Source organism: Ornithorhynchus anatinus, chromosome 2 (genome assembly GCF_004115215.2).
Source record: "Ornithorhynchus anatinus isolate Pmale09 chromosome 2, mOrnAna1.pri.v4, whole genome shotgun sequence".
NCBI classification, from domain to species: Eukaryota; Metazoa; Chordata; class Mammalia; order Monotremata; family Ornithorhynchidae; genus Ornithorhynchus; species Ornithorhynchus anatinus.
Window position 1 is genome coordinate 159,228,870 of NC_041729.1, and position 15,858 is coordinate 159,244,727.

General features: G+C 40.1%; 1 protein-coding gene across 2 annotated transcripts in view; it reads right to left on the reverse strand.

Annotated features, from left to right (window-relative positions):
* Nucleotides 1-813: 813 nt before the first annotated feature.
* The window catches only part of TAFA2 (TAFA chemokine like family member 2), a 453,170-nt gene continuing 438,125 nt past the window's right edge, over nucleotides 814-15,858 (reverse strand). For both annotated transcript variants that reach the window (XR_003757048.2, XM_029058850.2), the window contains one exon: nucleotides 814-2,947. Coding sequence is in view for 1 of the 2 variants with exons in the window: in XM_029058850.2 (XP_028914683.1) it covers nucleotides 2,936-2,947 (12 nt within the window). In the remaining variant the exon portion in view is untranslated. The remainder of the gene's footprint in view (nucleotides 2,948-15,858) is intronic.

The following is a 15,858-nucleotide window of genomic DNA, read 5'->3' on the forward strand; positions in this document are numbered from 1 at the left end:
TCTTAGTCCTCATTTTACAGATGAGGTAACTTAGGCACAGAGAATAAAAATAATTATAACTGTGGTATTTGTTAAGCTCTTACTATGTACCAGGCCCTCTACTAAGCACTGGGGAAGAGACGAAGTAAGCAGCTTGGATACAGTCCCTATCCCATTTAGGGTTCGCAGTCTTAGTCCCCATTTTACAGATGAGGTAACTGAGGTACAGAGAAGTGAAGTGACTTGCCCAAAATGACAGAGCAGCTACGTGGCAGAGCCGGGATAGAGCCCAGGTCCTTCTGACTCCCAGGCCATGCTCTATCCATTAGGCCATGCTGCTTCTCATGTTTATTTAGTTGTACATCCAATTATTTATTTTGACTATTCTACTGGTATTTTTACCGCTGTCTACACCACTAGACTGTAATCTCCGTGTGGGCAGGGAACCAGTGACTTCTTTATTTTGTAATTTCCAAGCATCTAGTCTAGTGCACTGAACCAAGAGGACACGCGATATATTCTAATAATTCCCTTAAGAAATGACATCATCTTCAGCTGTGCAAAACCAAATTTCTGCTGCTGCGTACCGTTGGCATGAATACATTGTTCTTATAGTCGAGTCGTATGCCCAGTAGGATAATGCTAAAGACTCTGTTAATTTTGAAAATAGTAAAAAAAAAAGATATCCTAGTGGTAGCGGCAGGATTTGTCACGGGATTTTTATTTAAACAATATTGAAATAAGAATTGCCGCAGGTGTGCAAGTGTAAAAGGATCTGCTGGGGACAAACAAAAGCTTGTTTCAGGAAAACAGAAAACATCCTCAGATTGTATATCCATGAAGGGAGTCCATTTTCTATCACAATTTTATTCACTTGTCACAACATTAATCTATTGGGGATAATCTAGTTAGTATATTTGAAAATCCATTTATTTTCACCTATTGATATGCATGTGTTACACTTGTATATAATACAGTATTTCCAGTGGTGATTTTAAGAACAGAGTCAAAGGAAACAATATTGAGAAACATGAAGCAGAATTTTGATCCAATCCGCACCCAAATAATATCCTACAAAGTACCAGTTTTCACTTTGAATTATTCCAAACAAGGGAATGAGGTTTCATAAGTTTTCACAGCCCTCTCCATCCATTCCCCTTTCTGAGCAAGCCTGTCCGGTGTGAATCAACCCGAAAATGTGGAGACACCTAACTGGTTCTTACAAGAGTTTATCCTCATTAAAACCGAGCAGAAAGCATTTCTTTCCATGGAAATGCTGTGCCGCATTCGTCAGAGTGATGTTAAAATACGTTTTCCATGTATTTGCAACAATTTTTACAACTTTAGTTCTGCTGTGCAATAATAGGGCTGAGGAAACGGTCTTGACACAGCCAATCTAGGGCAACATTCATTATGGAACCCAATTTAGGTAAAATTATCCATGTCAGTGAGTTGTAGAAATGAAAAGATTTCCCTCTTTCTCGAGTATATTGGTACCTCATGCTGGCCACTTGTGTTAGCTTACTCACATAATTCGTTTCCAATAGGACTGTGTCCACACAGTCTTCGTCTCAGTTTACAGAATGAAGACACAGAAATCGCTTTCTTTACCACTCCCTCAGCCTGTGTGTATACAACAGCAAGGCGGCTTCCAGTCTCCTCTACCTTTACGTTGCCGGCGGAGTCCAGCAAATGCAGTAGAAAATTATACATTCTGTAATAGCTTAGAAAAAGTTCATAGATGTTTAAGGCCTTTAAATATCCATAAGACATTTTTCTGTAGAACCAGCAAACCACAAATTTGAAAGCCACTTCCCCAAATCAGGGAGAAAGCCAGCTAGAATCGTCTGAGTCGGGCAGTTGTTGGTGAATGTTAGTGAACTGGAGACTGGGAGAAATGAACTCTTTCCTCTATCGACGGACAGATTGGGCAGACAAATACAAAAGCATCCAGACAGTCATTATGTTCAAGCAAGAGACAGTCATAAAAAGTCAAGAAAACCCTCCAAAAGAGCCCCATTCAAGCTCAGAATTGTTATACTCACATGCATCCCTGGCTATTTCCAAAGGGGAGTTCTACAAAGCCTTCCACTGCTCACTGCTGATCTGGGTGAGACCGGGAAGCATGGAAACGAAGAAACTAAATACATAGCACTCGTCGTTTTTTTCTTCGAACTTAAAGCGTATGTATGCTCTCGAGATTTAAAATACTTTATCATGAAAATTGGAACCCAGTTTTGACCACTATTGATGGAGCTACCAAAGGAGCTGCTGTTAGCTTTGGAGAAAGATCTCAGCTTGCCTATACCTACATATATGATTCAATGAAGTATTCAGAGAACTATTACTTGTCAACAATAATTATTAACCATGGATATACATTTCCATTTCTAGAACAAAAGTAACTTCAAGATGTTGAAATATGTAGTCTCTAAGAGCTCTAGGACTCGGATACAAATAAAAATGTTTAAACTGTTGCCATGCCGGAGGACAAGTTATGAAAAAGAAATGTGATTCAAGCAGTATGGGATCCAGTCAGTGGCATATAGGATTCAGCATGGTAGCAGAACTCAAAGTCCAGTTCAGGGTGAAGAATGTTTTCAGATACAAGAAAAACAGTCTTTTCCGGAGCCAAGAACCCAAAAAGTTGGAATCTCTGTGACACCCTGGGAATCTCAACTCTTCAGACTGAAGTCAGTTCTGTTAGCTAGTACAATTTTACAAGTGAACTCAGTTCAAATCAGTCAGCGTCTTCTGGAAAGAGAAGTTCTTGCCTGATTTTTAAGAAGTTTTGGCTCCAAAAGGTCGCTGCTTGTGAACCCATAATTCCCACGGAATTAATTGGTTCTGAAGAGAACTCACCAGCAGTATAAAATGCTAGATTGCTTCGGATGTTAAATTCCTACAAGGTATGCTTAATATTATCAGCCTTGAGATCCACTTGATTTGTCTTTAGCTAATGGGTTACCTGAAAGTTAAAAAGAAAAGATAATCAGGATCTCGGAATACAGCAAATGACTTCAAGCAAATGCACATTTAGAAAAGGGAGAACTTCGCTGGCCTTGATATACTGAAATTCACTAGTTGGGCTTAATTTCAAGCATTGGAAGTTTTAGGGATTCTCACTATAATCAACGGGAATTACATCTTTAATCGTAACTCCAGATTTCCATTTGACCTGTTCCTTTTCACCGCATGTACACCCCATCCATACAATCATAGCAAAGGTTTGCCATTTATTTGGATACTCCACCTTTATCATAAGTGTTTAGATTTTTCCTCAGTTGGAGTTTCAACATTTAGTGGGTAGGGATTACGTTGTTGAATTGTACTTTCCAAGCGCTTAGTACAGTGCTCTGCAAACAGTAAGCACTCAATAAATACAACTGAATGAATGAATTATGTCTTCTTCAATTGTACTCTTTCAGACTTCGTACAAGTGCACAGAATATAGCAGATACTCAGTAAATACCACTGATAGATTATTTGACTGGTAGTGAGACGTGGCATGACCTAAAGGAAAGAGCACAGACGGGGGAGTAATTCATCCATTCAATCGTATTTATTGAGGGCTTACTATGCTCAAAACCCTGTACTAAGCACTTAGAGGAGCTCCGTTCTATTCCTGCTTCTGCCTGTGGATGACTTTGGACAATCACTTAATATCTCTGGGCCTCAGTTTCCTCATCTGTAGAATGGGGATTAAATATCAGTTATCTCAGCCCTTTAGTGAGCCGTATATGGGAAAAGGACTGTGCCTGACCTGATTACCTTCTCTCCAGCCCAGCATTTAATCTAGTGTTTGGCACATAATATGTGTTTAACACATTATTGCTATTATTAGTATTATTATTATTAAGTGCCTTTGAGTCGCTTCCGATTCATAGCGACTCCATGGATATACTTTTACCAGAATGTCCTGTCCTCTGCCATAATCTGCAACCTTTCTATTGGTTCTTCCATTATCCATTGTTACGGTTTCTATCCACCTAGCTGCTGGTCTGCCTCTTTTATGCTTTGTCTGGACTTTTTCTAGCATTAATTTCTTCTGCAGAGAATCAGTCCTCCTGATTATGTGTCCAAAATGACTCGTCTTAGATTAGCATATTTTGCTAATTAGCATATTAGCATAAGTCAAGTCATTTGGCCTTCCACAGACCATTTTGGTTTAATTTGCTCCAAAATCCATTTATTTGTTTTTCGGGCAGTCCATGATATTTGCAAAAGCCTTCTCCAACACCACATTTCAAAAGAATCAATGTTCTAACATATACCACAATTAATATTAATTTCTCCCAAGAGCTTTGTACAGTGACTGGCATTCAAAAGGCACTTTCTTAATGTTACCACAGTATTATTTACATATCTGTTTTTTATTTATTTATATTAATGTCTATCTCCCCCTCCAGACTATCTCATTGTGAGCAGGTAATGTGTCTGTTGTTATATTGTACTCTCCCAAGGGGTTAGTTCAGTGCTCTGCATACACGCTCAATAAATACAATCGACTGACTGGTTACGATGGTCTCAAGTTCACGCCTTAGTTCTGTCACTGTCTCCTCACCTTGGGTGTAGGGATATGGAGGCCTAATAATCATCAGGCAAACTATAGCAAATCCCAATTTCCACCCAAGAAGTTGCAATAGTTATGTGGTGTTTCAACCTTGCTTTCAATAAAGGTGTTAACAGGAAAGACTGTTTGGAAATGTGTTTCTCATTCTTTTATCCTAGATGTGATTTCACACCAATAGTGCTGTCGAGGCCTAACTGTTTGGGGAAACTGTAATAATTCAGAAGAATAAATAGCAGCTATGTGAACAAAAATGCCTAGGAATGTCTAGGAGTGAATGTAGAATTTCTAGTTTTGGAAAAAAAAAACCTCTCAGACTTGACTACAGCAGATTCATTCATGCTACCTGGAAATGGAATAGGAATAACCACAGAGAAAAAGACAGTGTGAGTCAAAGCTTATTCTGAGAGCCCTGAACTAGTGGGGATATTAAATATCACATTCTGAGGATGATTTTTGAAGTGTCATGCTGTACATTTAATGATTACGCAATTTGAAATGGCTAATCGTGTCAACAAGAGTTGCTATCCCAGCATCTCAGTGTCACTGAGAAGCAGTCTTCCAAATGGTTGCTAACAGTTGGTAACAAAAAGGTGTGTTGGCTTTTCATTGAGAATGTGGAGAATTGGGACACATTCTTTAAAGTGAAAAGTTCCTTTGCTGTATGCAAAAACTTTTGCATAGGGTTTTTGTAGCTCTGCAGTGCAGAAACATTAAGCACAAAAACAAAAGAGATGTTTCATTTTATTTATAACCATCACTTTGGTTCTGCCTACATCAGGGGGTGAAACCTAAAATGATGTTCAAAGGGAAGAAATAAAATTTGACTTTATATTTTATCCCTATCTTTAACACTTGAGAACATATGTTTATTGTATTTGTATGTTCATTTGCATATTTAGCCTGATTATCTTCTACTACAGTGCTTAGTACAATGCCTGGCACGGAGTAAGCGCTTAACGAATACCATAATTATTACCATTTTTGAAAGATGACAAGTGTTTAACAAATACCACAATTATAATCAACTGTTCATTCAACTTTTCCATCTTGATAGGTTGCTACTATTTTGTGATTTACTGTTCTACATTCTGTTCTTCCTAATTTTCACCTGTCTGCCCATCCCACCATATTGTAAGTTCCTGGAAGTCAGTGACTGTATGTCTTACTTTTGTTTTTGACTCCTAAGTGCAAGTGTTCTGATCACACAATTACTCACTCTGCCCCATTCTTGTAGAGTGTAAAGTCTTCTCTAGGCTGAGGGCTCCCTTTAGGCAAGAGAACGTGTCTACCAACTCTATTATTTTGTACGCTCCCAAGAGCGTAGTATAATGTTTGTATACAGTAAGAACTCAATAAATAAGACTGACTGAATGAGTGCATCTCCTGCTGCCAACCCCTTGATCACACCCCCCTTCCTGTCTGGAACTCCCTCCTGCATCACATATCGTGGCTCAGTGGAAAGAGCCCAGGCTTGGGAGTCAGAGATCATGGGTTCAAATCCCGGCTCAGCCGTTTGTCAGCTGTGTGACTTTGGGCAAGTCACTTAACTTCTCTGTGCCTGTTACCTCATCTGTAAAATGGAGATGAAGACTGTGAGCCCCTTGTGGAACAACCTGATCACCTTGTATCCTCTCCAGTGCTTAGAACAGTGCTTGGCACATAGGAAGCGCTTAACAAAAGCCATCATCATTATTATTGATATATAATATTAATATCAATTATATAATTATATATGAATTATAATATAATATTAATGTTGCTTATATGATTATATATTAATTATAATATATTAATAATAATGATGATGGCTTTTGTTAAGCGCTTTCTATGTGCCAGGCACTGTACATACATATCTACATTTCTGCCAGGCACTGGCAGATCACTGCTCCCCAGCATCTTCAAAGCCTTTCTGGAATATCATCTCTTCCAACTTCTCATCTCTGCAATTTACCAATCTCTTATCTCCCCATTTGATTTCCCATTCTATTACCCTTTCAACACATCTCCTCAACTAAGTACTTGGATACGTATACTTGGTAACTAAACACTTGGATACTTGGATACTTGGATACTCAACTAAGTACTTGGATACTTGGATACTCAATCTCGATACTTGGATACTCAGCTAAGTACTTGGATACTTAGATAGAGAAGCAGCGTGGCTCAGTGGAAAGAGATCAGGCTTGAGATTCAGAGGTCATGGGTTCGAATCTCAGCTCTGCCACTTGTCAGCTGTGTGACTGTGGGCAAGTCACTTAACTTCTCTGTGTCTCAGTTACTTCCTCTGTTAAATGGGGATTAACTGTGAGCCTCACGTGGGACGACCTGATTACCCTGTATCTACCCCAGTGCTTAGAATAGTGCTCTGCACATAGTAAGCGCTTAACAAATACCAACGTTATTATGCTCACTGCCAATCTCCAGTAGCACTTACATACTTATCTTAAACTCTGTTGATTGATCGACTGACTGCTTTACTCTCACTATTTGCTCAATAAATACTATTCTTGATGATGCATGAAGTCACTCAAAATGTAATCAATCGAGCAAGAGCATTTATAGTGCTATCCTACTGGTTCCAGAGACAAATATAAGTGTACAATAGAGTTAGTAGACACAATCCCTGTCTTCAAGGATCTTAGAGTTTAGCAGGGGAGTCTAACTGATCTACCACTGCCCAGCCCACACACTACACTCCTCTAAAAGCTGCTTGCTCACCATGCCTGACTCACTGCCTATTACTTTCCCGTGTCCTCTCTCTGACCTTGAACTCCCTTCCACTCCAAATATATCAGACCAGCAGTCTCCCCAACTTCAGGGCCTTCTATTCTTCATCTTTTCCCTCTCCCTCCTGGTTGTCTATGTACGTGGATCTGTGACCACTGGACATTTGATATTCACCCATCCTTCAACCCCACAGCATCTATGTACATATCCTTAGATTATGTATTATAAATTGTTCATTTAATAATAATAATAATGGTATTTGTTAAATGCTTAGTATGTGTCAAGCACTGTACTACACACTGGGGTAGATACAAGGTAATCAGGTTGCCCCATGTGGGGCTCACAGTCTTAATCCCCATTTTTATAGATGAAGTAACTGAGGCACAGAGAAGTTAAGTGGCTTGCTCTAGGTCACACAGCAGACAAGTGGAGGAGCCGGGATTAGAACCCATGACCTCTGACTGCTAAACCCCTACTCTTGCCACTAGTTTATGCTGCTTCCCTCTCTAGACTGTAAGCGCATGCCTACCAACTCTGGTGCTTTGTACTCTTCCAAGAGTTTAGTAGAGTGCTCTTCACATAGTAAGTGTTCAGTAAATACCATTGATGCTGTTGATGATTGATAAAGCTCAAGATGTAAACAACTGAGCAGGAATTTCTCAGTGACTGCTAATGACTGATAAATACCAAGTGAGGTAAGTATCTGGGAGACATTATTTTTGACTGATCTCATTTCAGATACATATGCACGTTTAATAATTCTTTCACAATCATTGACTGAGAAAAGTCTTCTATTTCAGTATACCCTCCTGGATAGGATTAACAACTGGAAAATGAGGTTCAATGACCAAATTTTTAGATATGCTTATGAGCAATCAATTTTATACATTGCTCGTCTTCAATCCGGGTTGAGGTTTTCTGTATGTTTGTGTAGGTAAAACAAAATAATGACTTTCATAAGCAACTGATGTATAAAATTTGCCTTAGAGGTAGAAGGGGAAATAATGTTTAAAGAATTGGATTTTTTAAAGTTATTCTATTATTCTGCTAGTTTATCTTTGCCTTAAGCTATGTTTTATCACTTCTTTCTTTAAAAGCAGCTTCTGTTAATATAGATAATATTTATTTAGTCCCAAACTTGTTACTCGTGAACATGTTGGTATTCTTTCCTTTTTTGTCTAAATGTGGGTCCAGTGTAGCTGGGACTGTGAATCCCTTATTGAGCTTTCCAGTCACTTGCATGCTCAAAGGTGAACTTCAGACAGGAGCAGTTATATTTATTAAGCACTTACTCTGTGCAGAGGACTGTACTAACTGCTGGGGGAAAATGCACAGGTGGAAATTAAACATGGTTCCTAACCCTCATGGGGCTCACAGCCTAAAAGATAGTGCAGTCTTCTTTATAATATTATTAGCATTTGTTTATTCATTCATTCAATCATATTTATCGAGTGCTTACTGTGTGCACAGCACAGTACTTGGAAAGTAAAATTCAGCAACAGAGACAATCCCTGCCCACAATGGGAGACAGAGATCAAAACAAGTAAACAGTCACATGTATACATGATATAAAAAATGGGCAAAAGACAGTACATCTGGATGTCTACGTTCTAAGAACTTTCATGCAAATCACATTTAAAAATATCCTTTTTAATGTTCTGAATGTATGCAATTCCTTCACTCTCTCAGTGTCCAAGAGGCCTTCCCAGACTGAGCTCCCCGCTTTTTCCCTCTGCTCCCTCTACTGCCCCCCCTTCACCTCTCCGCAGCTAAACCCTCTTCTCTCCCCTTTCCTTCTCTTCCTCCCCCTCTCCTGTCCCACCCCCTCAGCACTGTACTCGTCCGCTCGACTGTATATATCTTCATCACCTTATTTATTTTGTTTATTTTGTTTAATGAGATGTACATCACCCTGATTCTATTTGCCATTGTTTTTATCAGATGTTCTTCCCCTTGACTCTATTTATTGCCATTGTTCTTGTCTGCCCGTCTCCCCCGATTAGACTGTAAGCCCGTCAAAGGGCAGGGACTGTCTCTATCTGATGCCGACTTGTACATTCCAAGCGCTTAGTACAGTGTTCTGCACATAGTAAGCGCTCAATAAATACTATTGAATGAATATATCCTAGCATTTTTTATGAGTTCACAAATGGATAGCTTGAAATACTCAAATTATTAAATGTTCTCAAACACTGTCTTGTATACCTGCTCAGATGAATACTTTAGAGACTGATTTCTTCACACTTAAAAATCTGGTTTACATACCTCTAGACTGTAAACTTCTTGTGGCAGTGAACATGGCTAGCAACTCCATTAGGTTGTACTCTCCCAAGCCCTTAATTGAGTGCTCAGCACACAGTATGTGCTTAATATGTACTATTGATTGATATGCTTCTATTAAGTTTTTAATATTAAATGGAGCTTATAGCTGGTAAAAAAATTCCAATTGCATAACTCCTGACTATTAAAGTCATTTTCCCCTGTCGTCTCCTAGAACATTTCTCTTTGGGCAGAGATCAAATGGTAAAAGGCTTATCTTTCATTTTCAGTGATTTTCCAGTAACTGAACATGGATGTTATTGGAACAGTTTCAATGAACAGATATTTACCACCATGAATATGTGCCATCATCTGGTTTTGAGGGCAACAGCTGTAAAACATTGTGTGCAGAAGAGAGATGGGGCTAAGATTGTTATTGTGATGCCTAGAGCTTCATACACCATAATCACTATCTCTTTAAATTTTCTTTCCCTAGGGTATTTTTTTATACAGCTGTTTTCTTTGTGAAGACCATATTTGCATGTACAGTACATGAACAATTTTGGTTTTTGAAACGGCTGTGCGGCTGATCACAGGCAAAAACAAAATAAAATGAAAGAAAGTCTGGTCTTTCAGACCAAAGCATGAAAACGTATTAAACCTGTTCCTCCACTGGCAAGGCGGTTTATAGGCTCACATTCTGAGAAGCATAACCTCCTTCTGACCACAAGGGTCTATTTTAGTCAAAGATCTCTTCCAGTGCATTAAATAGGACTCAAGGGCCCAAAAGGGTTAATGCATCTCCAATAGGTTTGCTGATAGGATCAGCCCCAAGCTGTCCCGAGAGGGTCCTTTAGTCAACTGGATTGAGAAAATGTAATCAGGTTAGAGTTAGCACCAGTGCTGAATGGACAGTTTCTCTTCTGTACTTTCTGCTATTTTACAGTTGTCACTGGATTCCTTATTTGTGAAGTTTTGAGCATTTCCAAAATTTGTAGGTTTAGTTGCACCCTGTAGACAAATTTGGGGGTTTTGATGTTTCCAAGTTTCAAGCTGCAGCTTTCAACTTGGCTGAAAATTTCAAACTTCACTTTCACCTGCATTTCACTTTACCTTATTCCCTTGAACTACAACACCAAGGGGTTAGCCTGCACACTGTAATGGTCCATATCACAGTCAGAAAACAATATCAAGGAATTGTAGTTTGCTTTTCTCTCTTTTTTCCTATTTACTTGAAACCCTAAATGCTATAAAAGCAAATTTAAAGTAAATTTGATGATTCGGAGAATAATTTGAATTCACATTTCACAGCTATAATTATGCACAAGTATTTTTCCAAATTCAAAGTAGTTGTCGAAGTAATTGCATGCAATGTGAATGAGTTATCACTAGAATTTTCCCTTTTTGAATATCATATCACACATTTCCTCACTTTCAAGTTACACTAACTGATTGTTTTGTAAATGTATAATTATGGGTGAGCATATTCCTAGCCTTTGTCAGTGACATTGATGGCTCTCTCTGTGGGGACCACGTTTATCGGGAAATAAATGGAAGAACCGGCCAAAAAAATGGCTGGAAAAGGAAGAGCGGAAGAAAAACCAAGAGATAGGGGAAGGTAGACTGGGAAAGAGGAAAGGAGAAGAGGACAGAGAAGGGGAGAGAAAGGGGAAGAAAGAGGGCCAGAAGGGAAGGGAGAGGGGAAGAGAGGAAGGGAGAAGAAAATGGAGACTACAGAGGGGGTTGGAGAAGGACATGGAGAGGGGAGAAGAGGAGACAGAGGTAGTATACAGTGAAAATATAATGACGGACAGACCGTGAAAGTGGAAAGAGGTGAGGAAAAGGGAGAAGGGCAAGGAGAGAGGGAGGGGATGAAAAAGGGAATGGAAAGGGGAGGGGAGGAAGAGGAGACAGGGTAAGAGGAAAAAACCACAAGGAGAGAAAGTCAGAAAGAAAAAGGCAAAGATATAGTGAATCAAAGAGTGAAGAAGGAAAAGAGACAGAGATTTAAAAAACAGCAAAAACAGATAAAGGCATAGAGGTATGGGCGATGAAAACACAAACACACACAAATACCACACCCACAAACATTCCCAAAGTATTCTACTCACCAGATTGATATTAGTTGAGACAATGAAGATGGGGAACTCTGTCCTACCTACTGTCAGGTGGACAGAGGGTAAGTACCTGCAGCACAGTGTGATCAGAAGCTACAACCATTATACAACTCCCAACCCCCTCCACTCCCACACTGACTTACCCAGCTGATGCCTTCTCTTTCATGTTCACATTAACCTAAAAAAAGTCCCTGGACCCCATGACTTCCTACAGTTATTGCCCCATTTCCCTTCTTCCATTCCTTCCAAAACTACTTGAGTGAGTCATCTATATCCAATGCTTGCACTTCCTCTCCTTCATTTCTCCCCTTCAATCTGGTTTCCACCCCCTTCATTCCACAGAAACTGCCCTCACTGAAGTCACCGATAATATTCTTCTTGTCAAATCCAACAGCCTTTACCGGCTTTCAAAATCATTTCTGTCATGATGGCAGGCTGCACCCTTCCAATTACGATGGAAATGCACGAAGAAGCCAGCCAGTGGTGAAAACCATATCCTCAGTGGAGGAGCAGCAGAGAAGGGAATCCCACTGTTCTTGACTTCCCTTCACCTGATCAATTAATATTTACTGAGCGCTTATTTTGGGCAGAGCATTTTATGAAGCACTGGGGAAAGTACACGCCAACAAAGTCAGTAGACATGTTCCCTGTCCACAAGGCATTTATAGAAGGAGAAGCAGACATTAATGCAAATAAATTACAAATAGGTCCAGAAGTGTTAAGGGGCTGAGAGGAGTGTGAATATCAAGTGCGATAAGGATAAAGGTCTAAGTGCATAGGTGATGCAGCAGGGAGAGAAAATAGGGTAAAAGAAAGCTTCTTAGAGGAGATGTAACTTTAACAAAGGTTTGAAGGTGGGCAGAGGGGCGGTCTGCAAAATTTGAAGGTGGAGGGAGTTCCAGGTCAGAGGGAGGATGTGGGAAAGGTGTTGATAATGAAATTAGATAAGATCGAGGCACACTGAAAAGTGAAATGTGCAGGCTAGGCTGCAGTAGGAAATCAAGGAGGTAAGGTAGGAGAGGGTTAGCCAATCTAGTGCTTTAAATCTAATGGTAATAACAATTAATAATTATAGTATTTGTTAAGTGCTTACTATGTGCCAAGCACTGTTCTAAGCACTAGTGTGAGGTAATCAGGTTGGACACAGTCCCTGTCCCAAAGGGGGCTCACTGTCTTAATCCCCATTTTATAGAGAGGTAACTGAGGCACAGAGAATTTAAGTGACTTGGCCAAGATCACATAGCAGACAAGTGGAGGAACTGGGGTTAGAACCCATGTCCTCTGATTCCCAAGCCCAAGCTCTTGCTGCTAGGCCATGCCATTGTTTGATGACGGGCAACCACTGGAGGTTAATGAGGAGTGAGGAGATGTGGATCCAATGTTCTTTTAGAAAAACGTTCTAGGCAGCAGAGTGAAGTAAGGCCTGGATTGGGGAGTGAAAGGAGGCAGGAAGGTCACTGAGGAAGCTGACGTGGTAGTCAAGGTGGAATGTGATAAGGGCTTAGATCAGCATGGTGGCAGTTTGGATGGAAAGGAAAAGACAAGTTTTAATAATGCCGTGGTGGTAGAATCAACACGATTTGGGATTAGATTGAATATTTGAGTTGAATGAAAATGATGAGTCAAGGATAAGGCCAAGGCTATAGATTTGTGAGATAGGTAAGAAAGTGGTAATGTCTTCAGCGATGGGAAAGAGGTGGAGTGGGGTGGAGAATAGGGTTTGGTTGGGAAGATAAGGAGTTCTGTTTTGGACATGTTTAGTTTGAGGTGTCCATAGGACATCTAGGTAGAGATGTCCTAAAGTCAAGGGGATATGAGAGACTGCAGAGAAGAAGAGAAGTCAGGGCAGGAGAGGTAAATTTGGGAATCATAAGCATATAGGTGTTAGTTGGAGCCATGGGAGTGAATATATTCTCCAAGGAGATGGATGTAGATGGAGAATAGAAGGGGACCCAGACCTGAGTCTTGAGGCATCCCCACTGTCTGAGGGTGGGAGGCAGAAGAGAAGCCTGTGAAATAGACTGAGAAGGAGTATTCAGAGAGATAGGAGGAGAACCAGGAGAGAATTGTGTCACTGAAGCCAAGATTAAATAATGTTTCAATGAGAAGGAGGTGGTCCACAGTATTGAAGGCAGCTGAGAGGTCTAGGTGGATCAGGATGGAGTAAAGGCTATTGGATTTGGCAAGAAGAATGACACTGTTCACCTCACTGAAGGCAGTGTCCATGGAAAGAAGAGGGTTGAAACTAGACTGAAGGGGAGAATTGGAGGAGATTAAATGGAAGCAGTGGATATAAATGACTCACTCAAGGACTTTGGATAAGAATGGGAGAAGGGAGATCAGGCAATATATCTAGGAAGCCATGGGGTGGAGGGACTTTTTTTAAGGATAAGGGATATATGAACATGTAATAATAACAATAATGACTGTAGATTTCTCAAACCCTTACTATGTTCCAGGCACTGTTCTTAACACTGGAGTAGATACAAATAATTAGTTTGGACCCATTCCATGTCCCACATGGGACTCACAATCTTAATCCCCATTTTACAGATGAAGTAACTGAGGCACAGAGAAGTTAACTGACTTGCCCAAGGTCACACAGCAGACAAGTGGCAGAGCCAGAACTATAACCCAGGACCATCTGACTCCCAGGCCCATGTTCTATCCACTAGGCCACGCTGATGTTTGAAAGAAGTCAGAATAAAGCCATAGTTTGAATATGGTGGAATAAAAGGAGGAGGTAGGTGTCTTGCAAAGATAGGAATGGATAAGGTCAGTGGCACAGTTCAAGACGGTAGATTTTTAAAGAAGAGAGATCTCCCCTTAAGATAACACTGGGAAAATTGGGAACATCAAAGAAGGTGCAGGAGGAGGGAGAGACTGGAGAGATGCAGCCCAGCTTTTAGGGAGGTCACTCCTGATGGTTTCAATTTTATCAATGACCTACATAGCCGGACTATTAGGAGAAAGAGACTGGGGAGACAGTGGGGACAGGAGGAGGGTATTAAACACAGCCGGCGCAGGCAATGTGAATGGGAGTCAATAAGATGGAGAAGTATTGTTGTTGGTTGGAGGAGAGAGCAAAATTCAAGTAGATGAGGATAAATTTAGGCTGGACGACCTCAGCCGGATGTCTGGATTTCTGCCAGAAGCACACTGCAGCTCATGCACACAAGCTGAGGAAGCAAACTGTGAAAGATGGCACTATTATTGATCATTATTACTGACACCATATGTGATTCCACCAGCACTCTGTTATTGTTTGCTATAAGGGTAGAGCTAAAAGAAAGACTTTCCGAGGCTCAACCAGGCAAAAGTGATGCAAAATGAGGCCAGCCAATATTCCGTGACCATCCTGGCTAATGCAAAGCACCTGATCAATTTATCTAACCTTCCCCCTCCACATACAATTCAGGTTCTAATTCTATCAGGAGTGCTTCATGATACAAGCGTGGAACAAAAAAACTATAGCCTCTTGGTGGCTTGTGCCAAACCCGGAATGGAAGAACGGTGATTATGTTTCTGCAGGGGTAAAGTTTTGTTTGTTGTATTTTTTTACAGGTGGATGGAGTCTTTGGCTTTGTTTTGTTTGTGCTTCCTGAATGTTTCAAAAAGGCCAAATTTCCTTTCTGAGTGGGTCTTAGTATTCTCCAAATATTGGTTTGGTCCACGAGAGGATCCATTCTCTCCATAATGTGGCTGTAAAATTCCTATTGTGAGGAATGAAAGAGCAATTCCTTTGTTACTGCTAATGCTAATATGAGTTATGCACACAGATTAAAGGGAAAAATAGACATTGTGGATATTGCAGTCCATTTCATAAAGAACCAGTTCCATTTTAGCTGAAAGGCCCGTGTTATTTACAGAAACATTTATTTTTGGACTGTGTGCCTGCACTCTATTTGAGCAGCTGGAAAGCAAGGTGTGGGTGCCAATATTTTTATGGGAATAAAACAGTTCAAATTCAGTGCATGCTCTATCCTTGACATCCTGAAAGAATAATAATATTCCAAGTGTGCATAAATTTGTGTAAATAAATATTTCAATAGATAATTAATACATCTCTAATTCAGTTTTTGTTTGGCATTTAATAAGTGAGTTCTTTTTAATAAAGGACATAGCACCTTAAATTCTGATTTGAATTAATTCGGTCATTCTTGGCATATAATTGCTGCTTTAATACTTATTTTTTCACATGGT